The sequence below is a fragment of the Pipistrellus kuhlii genome, unplaced genomic scaffold, assembly GCF_014108245.1.
Source record: "Pipistrellus kuhlii isolate mPipKuh1 unplaced genomic scaffold, mPipKuh1.p scaffold_m20_p_1, whole genome shotgun sequence".
In the NCBI taxonomy this organism is placed as follows: domain Eukaryota; kingdom Metazoa; phylum Chordata; class Mammalia; order Chiroptera; family Vespertilionidae; genus Pipistrellus; species Pipistrellus kuhlii.
In genome coordinates this window covers 171,452,411-171,465,681 of record NW_023425404.1, presented here as the reverse complement: position 1 = coordinate 171,465,681, position 13,271 = coordinate 171,452,411, and the positions used below count along the sequence as shown (strand labels likewise).

At 40.5% G+C, this 13,271-nt stretch overlaps 1 protein-coding gene across 5 annotated transcripts in view; it reads right to left on the bottom strand.

The window, feature by feature from the left end:
* Nucleotides 1-13,271, bottom strand: part of FRYL (FRY like transcription coactivator) — a 177,895-nt gene that overhangs the window by 32,284 nt on the left and 132,340 nt on the right. For all 5 annotated transcript variants that reach the window (XM_045572781.1, XM_036416789.2, XM_036416848.2 and 2 more), the window contains 7 exons: nucleotides 12,934-13,031; nucleotides 8,695-8,865; nucleotides 6,427-6,567; nucleotides 4,340-4,537; nucleotides 1,088-1,249; nucleotides 680-754; nucleotides 38-214 (listed from right to left, as the gene is read on the bottom strand). In XM_045572781.1, the coding sequence (XP_045428737.1) occupies nucleotides 38-214; nucleotides 680-754; nucleotides 1,088-1,249; nucleotides 4,340-4,537; nucleotides 6,427-6,567; nucleotides 8,695-8,865; nucleotides 12,934-13,031 (1,022 nt within the window). The remainder of the gene's footprint in view (nucleotides 1-37; nucleotides 215-679; nucleotides 755-1,087; nucleotides 1,250-4,339; nucleotides 4,538-6,426; nucleotides 6,568-8,694; nucleotides 8,866-12,933; nucleotides 13,032-13,271) is intronic.

The following is a 13,271-nucleotide window of genomic DNA, read 5'->3' as shown; positions in this document are numbered from 1 at the left end:
TACAAACATGACAATGGGAAGCCCATATCCTCCTTACCTCTGCATCTTCCAATTCAACATCTAAAAAGTCAAAATCCTTAAAAACCCCAAACTGCTGTTCACTGGTGTTGTCTTCCACGGGTGCCTCTTCCTCATGAATCACGTCTTCTGTTGCAGAAATCAGACTCGTCTGTTGGTCACCGACTTCCAAGTCTTCGTTGGAAGAAAATACCACCTGACCCCCCCACAAAAAGACAAAAAGCCACCTGTCAGCTTTGTCCTTCTGCATCGGAGACGTCCTCGCCCTAAGAGTAAGGTGACCAGACACCCCGATTTTGGCAGGACAATCCCGATTTTTAACAATTTGTCCTGCTCCCCGCGGCGTTTTTAAAAAGTCCCGATTCTTGGAAAGTATCGTAACGCCAAATGTGGGACGACTGGTCACCTTACCTAAGAGCCACTGCAGGCCTCGGCTGTCAGCGAACTCAGAGCTTTCCCTGGTTTTCACGCTGACGCCTAACTGGTTGAATACTCAATTAGCACCGCTGCCAAGCATCCCAAAGACAAGTCACGCTTCTTTCACGCTTCGTCCATACTAAGGTAAGTTAAAAAAAAAGGCGAGCAGGCGACCATAGCTTCCCTCTCTTCCTGGCACAGCGGGACTGTTAAAACCCCTCCCCGAGCTTTCCTGGTCACTCACTGAGGGGTTCTTCGGGAGGCCGGACTCCGGGCCGCAGAGAGCAAGCACGTTCATTAGCTTTTCTCTTGTTCTTCGCTAAGGGGGGAAAAAATTTCAAATGTTAGGATTACTGATAAAACAAGACACTTTCTCCAGTTTTCATACATATGATAAAGTTGGTTCTTCTATTTCACAAATGTTTGGGGTCTTTTTTTAAAACCCTCACCCGAGGACATGCTTGGGAGGTGGGGGGAGAGAAGCACTGAGCAGTTGTCTTCCGTGTGTGCCCCAACTGGAAATGGAACCCGTACCTCAGGCGTATGCCCTGACTGGAACCGAACCAGCAACCTTTGGTGCATGGGCGGTGCTCAACCGGCTCAGCCCCTCCCGCCGGGCATCAATGTCCAGCTTTGATGTTCTTTGACGTACCTGTGATAACTGTGGCCTTTTCCAGCTAACAGGGACCAAGGCGTTAGAATTAGAACCAGAGGAAGTAGAAGAAGTACTTCTGGTAACAGCGATAACTTTGGGTTTCCCATTTCTTCCAGCTGTGGTGTGTTGATCACCATATTTGTTCCCAATAATTGGTGTCTACACAGAAACAAAATGACAGTGTTTGACTCAACCGTTTCAACATAAAAGGGTTGACAGTGTATCTATGACATTTTTTTTTTAAAAACAACCAATCAAAACATAGTGTAAGGAGAAAAATTATCATGTGGTAGATGTTACAAAATTCAAAGTTGTCTCTATTTCTAATCAAGAGATTTCACTTTGAGTCTCTGAGACTATCAGAAAGCTTATTCCTATTTTCAATATAGATCTGCTTTTTAAAAAAAACCATCTCCAATCTTTCCCCATGTGATTATAAAATACTAGAGTCTCAGTACATGAAATTCATGCACTGAGGGTGGGGGTGTGGAGGGGGGTGTCTCTCAGCTAGCCTGAACCCTCTCCAATGAGGAATCCCTCTCACAATCCAGGACTGCTGCCTCCTAACCACTCGCCTGTCTGCTGCCTGATTGCCCCTAACGTCTTCCGTCTACCAGCCTGATTGATGCCTAACTCCTCCCTGATCACCCCCGACTGCCTTTACCTGCCCCCACTGCTGCTTGATTGCCCCATGCAGCCTGTTTTGGTCATGATGGTCTCTTGCTTTTTATAAATTAGGGTATCTTCTTTGAAAGCTCAGAGAATGTAAAAATAATTTTTAAAAAATCTCCCATTCAGATTTAACATCTATTAACATTTTGGTATTTTTTTCAATGCACATTGTTAAGTGGGCTTCAATAATGTGCTTTTGCAAAGATTCAAGGTAAGTAACAATGAGAAAGATATCTGTATAGCTTCTTACTACAAATCCAAAATTTATTTCAGTACAAATTCTATGAAGATTCAAAACTCATTTATATATGTTTGGCTTTGTGAACTCTCTTGAGTTTGCATTTGAAAATAATATTCAAGCTCATTTGCATGTTGTACTAGTCCCTTTTTATAATCTGGTGCCCACTTCCACTCTGCCCTGAACTCCACACACCAGCAAAACTAAACCTGCTATTGTTTCCCAAACATGCCATGCTTTTACGGACATGCTGCCCACTTTGACCCAAAGCAAACCCCTATCTATTTTTTAAGGGCGACTTCACACTTCTAAGGAGGCCTTCTCTGATGCCACCGCCTCTGGGTAACTATACTTGGGCACTCTGCCAGGGAACGGGGTTTTGTTCATGTGCCCATCTCCCTTGCTCCACAAAAGTCACCTGAACCACATGAGACTCATCTCTGTCCCTCTAGTATATCTCCAGTGGCTACACATAGCAGGTGCTTATGAAGTTTTGAAGAAAAAAACTGAAATTAAGTATATCAAATGTTTTGAAAATTCATATCACTGCCTCAGTTATTCCACCAATTTGTATGATTTGACCTGGGAGAAAAAGAAAGCTTGCTTTATAACTTTCCTATGCTATGCACTCCACGTTAGAAATTCTTAGATGATACTAACTAAAAAATCAGCAACAAACATACTTTCTATCTTAAAAAACACATACACACCAATAAGCGCTGGATAAATTTTAATACCAGAAGTAAACTGCAAAAAAGTTTTTAAAATCTAAGTATTCCTAATCAATTAAAATGGGTTTAGATCTTCAACCTGTACCTTTCTCAAATCCCCTGCAATACTTGGTCCATAACTTTACTTCTCTCTTGAAAAATTCTTCCTTTGGCTTGTAAAAGACCGTTTCAGTAGCACCAAGGCCATCAAGATTGGGATTAGGTGCCGAAGGAAAAAAAAAAAAAAAATGGGATTCCCAGCAAGAGCCCAAAATCTTTACATGAGATTTATATTAATATGACATCGTCAGAGGCCCGGGTTTCCTTTTGGACGGTGGGCCCTGCCTCTGTCCTGCCCTAAAATACTGGGCTTCTCAGTTCTGTTTATTCTAGCCTTGTTGTTCCTTCCACAGTCTCAGCTTTCTACTTTTGCTAATACAACTCTGAAAAAACCCTTGCTTTTTGTTCACTTCCGCCAAGTTTTCTTCTAAAATTTCAGATCCAAAAGTCTAACTGACTACTAAGCACCTCTGTGAGTGTGTTTCTTAGTCACGTCAGAGTCGGTATATTTAAGACTGAACTCATCTTCCTTCCCTGCTAAGAGCTGTTCTTGAATTCCCATTCCCTCTGAATGGGACCAACATCCATGCGGTTGTCAAAGCAACTGTCCTTAACATCCCTCCTTCACTGGCACCCTTCTCCTTCCCACCCAATCCCATCAACTGTTTCCTCAGTCTTTTTTTTAAAACCATTCCTTCCCTCTTCTTTCCTCTGCAGTTGCCTAGGAATGGTCCAACATAATCTTTGTTTTTAATTAATTAGTTTATTTTTATAAGTATTACATATGTCTCCTTTTTCGCCGATTGACCCCTCCCCGGCCACTCCCACCCCCCAGGACAAGCCCCACTGCCCCAGGGTCCTAGTCCATTGGTTGTGCTAATAGGCATGCACATAAGTCCTTTGGCTGCTCTCCAACATAATCTTTTGCTCAAACTGTTCTAACAGATTCCTTACTGATTCCCCTCCCCTTCTCCCTGATCTATTGTCCATCCCGCTGCCTGATTATCCTAAAATGCAAATCCTAATATTTCCTACTCTAGCTACAAATCCTTTAAGAACTCCTACTGCTTCAAGATACAACCATTTTGTTACTAAGGTGGGGGAAATCCCTGTGATCCTGCCCCTCGCCCTCTAAGATTTTGGCTTCATTTTTCTTCATTCTCCCTCCGTTCTCTGTGTTAAAGAATGCTGTACTAATTAGAAATTTCTGGAGCACCATGCTTGCTCACAATTATAAGTCTCCTTTCACATGCTGTCTCTTCTGGGATATAATCCCCCCACTCCAGACTACCATGTACACATGCCCTTCAGCACTCAGCTCAGACCAAGCTAGATATACACTCATTCCTGTAGTACCTTCAACTTACTTCCAGACAAGCACTGACCACTGTTTTTATCTGCCCCTTTCCCCCAAGAGACCGTAAGCTTCCGGAGAGGCCTACTCCCCCTCGCCTCCCCATTTCCACAGCACCCAAATCAGTGCCTCCTCCCAAGTATGAGCAAAATCAATGCACTTGGAATGAACAGATGAACATTTCTACGAGAGCATCTGCATGCTGGGCACCTTACCTCGGATATATCGAAATGAAAGTCTAAGGTCTTCCCAGGCAGCTCCTTAGAGACATTATTAAAAATCTTAGTGAAGGATATTTCCGGCGAGCCCACATCGCCTCCATAGGTCTTGGGGCTGTCGCTGGGTACAACGAGGCTTGCAGAGCGAGACACCACCAGTTTCAATATGTTAAGGGCTTCCTTCCAATAAGGACTCTGATTTAAAAAATACAATAGACATGCAGAAGTTATAGATACATATTTAACGAAAAACAAAAGTTTAGCTGTGCTGCAAACAATGAAAATATTATTTCTATAAAAACTCTTATAAATTATTTATTTTCACTCTGAAGTCCTCAACGAGGATCTGAGTTACAAAAGGAAAAGGAATCAAGTTATTATTTGCATGGGACACCACATACTTAATAATGTTTCCAAATCAGAATATCTTGCCTTCTTCCAGGGAGTGCTTTATAAATAATAGTAGTAAACAGAGGAGGGATACATATGGGAACGTTCTAAATAAATGAAGTTTATAGTTTTATGGCTCTAAATATTTTAAGTCTTGGAGATAAAATATTTTGAATACATACTTTTTTAGACATAAAAATATTAAAATACTAAAAAAAAAAAAAAAAAAAAAAAATCCCAAACCATTAGATTTTTGGGTCCAAGACCCAATCCCCAAATAATCAGTGTAAATGCTGTGCTAAAGTGATGCTCTCAGGGATCCCTGAGTTGTACAGGGTGCCTTTCTCCCTACATATATGGTGACTACGTGTTTTGGGCTGTCTTAATGCTTTTGTTTTGTATGTTTGAAAATAATTTAGTTGCAATTTACATGATAAATGTATATGTGTAGAAGAACCAATGTCAAAGGTTTTATATTTTTCCCTTCAGAATACATATAAAAACTATTTTTTCTTAGTTATGATACCAATATCACACCTCAACCTTATATTATACCCACTATTTTATAGATGACAATTTTGGGTGGGATGCCTTTAAAACAACAAAAGGAAATGAAAAATCTTTTGCAAACTGAGTTATCCAATTGAATGACATCTTGATATAAAGAGGTCTAAAGTACCAAATAGTCAATAATAAAAATATCCACAGAGTATTAAGATATTTGAAGCAAATCCTTGTAAAAAAAAAAACAACAACGCAGTTTTACATTTAATTAGAGGCTCTGAGCATGAGAAAATACAAAAACTTCTTTAGGGAGCTCCATAAATTATATGGGCAATTGTGTTCTAAATGTAAATGATAACCAATAGTTCAATTCTGTAAAATGCTCAATTTTTGAATAAAGCAGAAGTCACTAATTGTGATGGGCCATCAGCTAAATATGACCTCGGTTCACGTAATACTCAAAAATAAATTTGAACCCAACTGATAGGGCTCAGTGGTTAAGCTTTGACTATGAACCAGGAGGTCACGGTTCAATTCCCTGTCAGGGCACATGCCTGGATTGCAGCTTGATTCCAAGTAGGGGACCTGTAGGAGGCAGCCATTCAAATGTTCTCCCTCATCACTGATGTTTCTCTCTCTCTCTCTCTAAAATCAATAAAAACATATTAAAGCCCAGAGGGCATGGCTCAGTGGTTGAGCAACAACCTATGAACCAGGAGGTCATAGTTCAATTCCTGGTCAGGGTACATGCCCTGGCTGTGTGGGCATGCAGGAGTCAGCCGGTCACTGATGTTTCTCTCTCCCTTACTCACTGAAATCAGTAATAAAAAGATAATAAAAACATTAAAAAAAACCACAAAAAAGTCTGCTCTCTAATAAGTTGTATCCACAATACTGATCTGCCAGTATTTCTAAAAGACAGTTCAAGATGAAATTCAGTAAAGACTGGGTTGACTTGTCATCATTCACATTAAGCTAAGTCTGACTTTTTAAATTTCTAAACATCTGGTGCTTTTTATCAGGTAGCATTCGGATTCTGCTTTTTGGCACTTACATTGAGAACGTGGTTCCATTGTACACATTCCTGAGAATATGATTTATGGACTTACCACTTCTTTCCTCTCTGCTTTTTATGACTACAAATCACTTTGAGATGAACATTTCTGCACATCAGTTTTGTGGCCACTCACCTGTACATATTTGCCAATAATCTTTATGATCTCCAGGTTGAACTGCTTGACTGGGGCAGCAGAGAGGTCGATGTGACTCAAAAGGCTGTAGATGATCTGCAGCAGCGACTGCTGCATACTGGACAGTCCTTTCTCTAGCAGCTGAAAGTGAAAGTTCGGTATTTATATTTATGATATTGAAAATAGATAGATTTAAACCAGGAGTTCATGGTTAGAGGACTAGAAATCCAGAGACAAACAAAAGTAAAAGGTAAATCTATTATCTTAATCTTAGTGTTTTCTTTTAACTGAACACTATTTATATTAGGTAAAGAGAAAAATCATTATACCACCACCACCACTAAAAAATAACTACCCCATGCTCTTCACACCTGCTTCTTATTAGCTATGTGATCTTGGACATGTTTCTTAACTTCTCTGAGTCTCTTGATCTTTTAAAATAAAACAGGGATACTTCTTAGTGTTTGCAGGACAGTTAAATATATAGTTTTAAATACATGTTAGTAATACTTTGATAGTTATTCATATCTAGAGGCCCAGTGCACAGATTCGTGCACTGATGGAGTCCCTCAGCCTGGCCTGCGCCCTCTCACAATCTGGGACCCCTCGGAGGATGTCAGATTGTCGTTTTCGGCCTGATCCCCACAGGCCCAATCCAGACAGGGAGCTTTGATCCTGTGCATTGAGCATCTGTCCCCTGGTGGCCAGTACACATCATAGCAACCAGTTGACCAGTTGTTTGGTTGCTTAGGCTTTTATATATATAGATAATGCAGCAAGGACAACGTACACTAGTAAGAACAACATTTGGGACAAAGTGACCTCTCCACAGAGCGGACAAATGCTGCCATGTGCGGCACCCACAGCTGACAGTGCAGGTCCAGACCTCAGAGCCATGACCGGAGCTCAGGGGGAGCTGGTGCTACTTGAGTGGCGACCTTTACGGTGGCACAGAGTGAAGGTGGTCTAAGGCAGCGGCCACCAACCTTTCGGACCTCATGGACCACCAGTGGTCTGAGGACCACCGGTTGGTGACCGCTGGTCTAAGGCACTTAGATTCAAAGCTGACTCTTGTCCTGAAGGGGTAGGCATAGGATACACGGAGAGACCCGGGTGCATTCAGGCCGGGAAGCTGCTGGGAAGATGGCCCACAACGTCAGCCCTCTTCAATGTACAGCGGATGGGAGTCAGCCTATCAGAACACTAACAATGCACACAGTCCTGAAGCATTCTGGGATAGTCAGGGGCGTAGCTAAGTTAAAGTGTTATGAACAATATTTACAATGTTCAGCGGGTTAATGAATCACGTCTTTTATGTTTACATAAAAGGCATTCTAGGTTAAATTTAATTTCTAGAAGCCAACTTTTTAAAAAGGAAGGTAGGTACCAGTTTATCACAAGCTGACAAACATTTTTAATGAATAGGAACTTCTTCCTTTTGAGGTTCTCTTTATGGCTTTCTACTCAGTAACTTCCTAGGCATGAAGTTACTCCCTCAACAGATAACTATTAACTTTTTATGCAGTCCTATGGCTAGGATTTTTCTTTCTTTCTTTCTTTAATTTTAATTTTTAAAATATATTTTATTGATTTTTTACAGAGAGGAGAGGGATAGAGAGTTAAACATTGATGAGAGAGAATCATCGATCAGCTGCCTCTTGCACACCCCCTACTGGGGATGTGCCAGCAACCAAGGTACATGCCCTTGACTGGAATCGAACCTGGGACCTTTCAGTCAACAGGCTGACACTCTATCCACTGAGCCAAACGGGTTTCGGCTAGGATTTTTCTTTAAATAATTATCTTTTTGGCCACCAAGATACTATTTTAGATCAGGAAACAAATGTGTCATCAAAATAAAAAACGCCCTAGCAGAAATGCCTTTGCATGCTGTATTATTCTAGTAGGGACTTCCCAGTCGAGAACTAGTTGCATAGGAACAAAGATTACCATTCTCAAGGATCAAGATCTCTAAAAAAAAACCCCATTTTCCATTTTAAATGACGTTGAGGTTTACACTATGTTGAGTTCCTATCATTTAAGGACAGCGAATGCAGACGTAAATACTGGAAATGGGAAAGAAGTTTACAAAAACTTCCTCCATACTTAAAAAATCATTTGTTTTTCTTTCAAAAGGAACGCAATCTATAATCTCTCTCACAACAGTGTAACGATTAGCATCCGTGCTCATTTTAGAAATATACGCCTGCGTACAAGTGTTGCCACAGAGGGGTTAAAGGGACCCAGCCCGCCCTCCGGTGACTTCACCTCCGCCAGGTACGTCACCAGGCTGAACGTGGTCTCCGAGAAGGAGTCGTGCAGGTACCGGCACACCACGTTGATCCAGTTGGCGCAGTCCCGGGAGTATGTGTGCGTGCTGTACAGGCTCATCATGTGCGCCAGGTTGACCAGCGTTGGGCATTTTTCTTCCGCACAAACCTAAAAAAAACAAAACAATTCCATTCGCCAAAAAGTAAAGATGCAAGTTGAAGCTTGATTCCATACTAAACATATTTAGTGAAACAAACGTGTAAGTTGAAGCTTCAATGCATTTTATTTCAGTGCAGTAGAAAAGTGAAACAGAAGAGAGAGAGAGAAAAAAAAGAACACAACATTAAGAGACCAGCAATAGATAATATGTCACATACTCCCGTGGGTGCTAAACAGAATGGCTTTTTCTCAGTCGGATGCCCTGTAAAACTGTCTTTGGTAACAAAGTCCGTACGTGGTTTTGTAAACCCTGTCTGTCATGTTGTAACTGTTTTGTAAAAACTATACAAAACAGGCTCAGACTGGGAATTCTCTGGGAGGGCCAGCTGCCTGCTACAGAAATGCTTTAGTCTTGGGCACCTGAGGTCCCACTAGAGCAGTAGATTGCAAAAAAAAGCCTCAACGTGCGTGTTACACTCGCAGGATGGACCTCAAGCTGCTCTTCAGGAAAATGCCTAAAGCTCTTAAGGTCCTTGGCCAATAGTTTTATTTTTCTTTAATCTTTTATTTTTTCTTTCTTTCCTTTTTGAGTCAATAATTTACATTGTCCTATCCTCACATTTGCAGATTCTTTCGTATGCACGCTCAAATCTGCCCGGTTGTTTTTTTTAAAATGTATTTTTATTGTTGAAAACATTACAGATCTACACCCTCTCCCCCAAATCATTACTTGAAGGCCACTTCAAAATATACCGACTTCCTGCAGCACCAGGAGAGCTGAATGTTGGGGACCTGCTTAGTCCCCAAAGGCACCTGCTTAGTCTGTCTGTGCCCTAAGTCCTCGATGGAAATGTCCCTTTTGTTCTCCTCTGGGGACATCCAACAGAGCAGAGCTGGAAAAAGGGCCACACTACCCTTATATTTCCATCGTAAAAAGGCTAGCCTCCGTGAAATTTATTTTAGTTTCTTTTTCTGCACTTATTCTTCCATCTGATTGATGGTTTGTAAACTGTCTATCTGCACTAAGTGCCTGGAGCACTGAGTAAAGAAGGTGGCGTTACCTTTCAAATTACAGATATTGTAACTTTCAGATGACTCTGACTTTTATCTTGTCTAACCGTGTGGATGCAAGACTGTGCAGCGAGTAATGCAGCACCGTAGAAGCTGTTTTATTTTATTATTATTATTTTTTAATATATTTTATTGATTTTTTTTGTAGAAAGGAAGAGAGAGGGATAGAGAGTTAGAAACATCGATGAGAGAGAAACATCGACCAGCTGCCTCCTGCACACCCCTTACTGGGGATGTGCCCACAACCAAGGTACATGCCCTTGACCGGAATCGAACCTGGGACCTTTCAGTCCGCAGGCCAACGCTCTAGCCACTGAGCAAACCGGTTTTGGCTAGAAGCTATTTTATAAAGCCATTAAAACCAGCCCATTTCATGCAGGAGTAGCCTTTACCCCATACAACAAGCACCAGGAAGAAAAAAACAACTGGTTGATGTCTTATATGTATTTCAAAATAATTTTTTTTTAAATCACATCATTTTACAATTTCACAATTGGCTCTTCTTCAGGAAATATTTTTTATAGTTTAAGGAATCTTTCCTGAACCATAAAACATCCCTATAGAATTCTTACATTCTTAAATAATATTTTCCCCTAAAGAAGGATTTTTAAAAACCTGTACTTAGGACAAAAGGAATATAGGCCATGCAATTTTATAATAGCCCAAATGCTTTAGATTTTGGAATTTTGGGATTACCAGGTTAAAACTGGATCCCAAGTCTCATAAAAAATGCTTATCGCCATATATTTCTGCCATAAGGAACAGCTGAAAAGGACAATATCTGTCCTAGTGTTGCCTCATTATAGATTCTGTGCTTTCCAACAGCACACACAGTAGACCCAGAGGTATCTGCATAATGAGGAAGCACATAATGGCAGAAAACTGCTTGACAGTGTGGGAGACTAATTAAGAAATCAATTTGATCCACATCCTGCAGGTTGCTAAAAGCACACAGATGGAACTCTGTGTGCTGCTCAACAGGAAGAAAACAGACATAAAAAACCCCACAATTTATAACTCATGGAAAGCCATCTATTTTATTTCTTTAAAAAAAAAAAGTATTTGTAATTTTCTGTTCTTTGCATCAAATTACGACGGAGGAGGCTTGATACTTGAGGGGCATCCATACCCTCGTGGGGGGTAGTGGGTTGGGCTGCTTGCTGACCCCTGTGTGCAACCAGGAGCGTATTCAGTACATTTCAGCGGAGCCTCTTCAATGCGTCTACTTCCTTTACTAGGGAATGTATGCTTTTTATTTTCTTAAAGTCCCAGAGTAAGCCAATATACTCCCTCCCCAATATTTTTTTTACTCCACATAAAGGGGAAAAAACACGCTTGTTTACATTTTTCTGTGTCATTAGAGTATTAAATGAAAATTATTTTTAATAAATTATCTATTTCCTATAACTTTTAGACCTCATTCATGCAAATATATTTTGTTGTTGTTTTTTAGGCAAATAATCACCTTCAGAGCAGATGCTTCCATGAGCTAAAATAATGACTCTTCTTTTCAAATACATGCTTTTCAAATAATTATGTTAAGCATCTCTTATTTAGAAACTTAATTTTAAAAATGGAACCAACACAAAAAAATGGAATCGGCAATTTTATTTAAGTTTTTTTCTTGTCACTTATTAAATGTCATCTATCAATAATGAAAAGAGGCTTATTACTGCTAACGCGGTTAGCTGGGCCGGTAGGACTTGCCAATGCCCTGCCACCCAGAGATAAACGGGCACTTACCGGTGTTGGCATGTGGGCCACCCAGAGGCGGGTATTTTATTTGGCTTTCTGCGTGCCTGCTCTTCCCGTTTCCTGCTGTGCTACTTGTTAACTGAATCTCAGACTCATTTTTTTTTTTTTTATTGCTTATATAAAAAGTCCTTCCAGAGGATGTTACTTGCTTGGTTCCCTTCTAATCGAAACTTCTCTGATCCCCCCCCGCCCAGTGTTAGGCATCTTACTGACACTGCTATTCACTCACCACTCCCAGTTCACCTACTTCCTGTTGTATGTAATTGCTTATAAATTTATATAATGACGTCTTACAATTGTTTTTATTTTTAGTCTGAAAAACCTTATTTCTAAGACTGAATGTGACCCCCCCCCCAAAAAAAGAATTATTATTAAGTGTAAGCAGAAGGCAAACTATCTGAGAGTTCTTTATTGTTCTTGAGAGAAGGAAATTGTTAAAAATATAACATTTAGTCACATTCTTTTAAAATTAAGAATTATAACACTTATAAAAAATGCTAACGGATGATTTTTTAAAAGGTACATTTCTATTTCAGAACTGTCCGATGGAAGGGGAGGAGCCAGATAAGAAAAGAAACAAAGGGGACAGGGAGAGGAGAAGGAAAGAACATTAAAAGGAGAAAGGCAAACGTAAAGAGAGAACTTCAGAACCCCAAAGTACGTTCTGCCTTCTTCCTCCTCAGGGCCTTTGCACATGCAACTTCTCCTCCTCAGAAAACTCCGACCTCAGCCCTGCTCTTTGTTTCTGGCCCTGGTTATCCCCATTCAGTCTCCCATGTCAGCCGACTTCCTAGTGGGAGATTTTGTTTCGTGCCTCTTTGGTACTTTGCCCTCTCACTGTATTTACGATGCTACGGTGACTGCTTCCTTGATTTCATCCTCTCTCAAAGGCCCGCAGGGTACGTACTCCATGCACTGTCACTGTACTTCCAGCACCTCACCCAGTGCTCAGTAAATATGCGAGTGAAAAAAGGAATGAATTAGCAACTGCCAGAAAGGTAGAGGATAAAGTAGGGAAATGAAGCAGAAAAAAACCAAACGGATTTAGAGGAGTGTTACTCTGATCAGTTTTATTCGCTGTCATTTCAGCAGTTATAACTCGAGTCATCACTATACAACACCTTTATGTGCATAGAAAGACTACAAAGTTAAATGTGAAATTCAGAAAGAAGTGACAGCAAGATCTCCCTGGGAGATAAACTCTAGAAACATTTCCCTCTCGTGTTACCTTTCAGCATCCCCTTTGCTTACCTTTGCTATTCGGCTGGCTGTTTCTTTGCAAAACTGAGTTGGGCTGTCAAAATGCTGGATTAAGTGAGGCAATAAGCAAAGGATGTTAAGAGGAAAGCCTGTATGAAAAAAAGAAAGAAAGCAGACAACAACCGTGTTATTGACATAACTTCAAAAGTTAAAGGCATTTTTTTTTAATGGCTCACAGAAACCATTTACTTTTTATTTCCTGGAATACTGGATCTTCTAAATATTTTTAGCTTTTACCAAAGAATTTAAGCCATCTCCCATATTTAAAAAACAAAAAACAAACAAACAAAAAAACAACTGCAGCCGAAACCGGTTTGGCTCAGTGGACT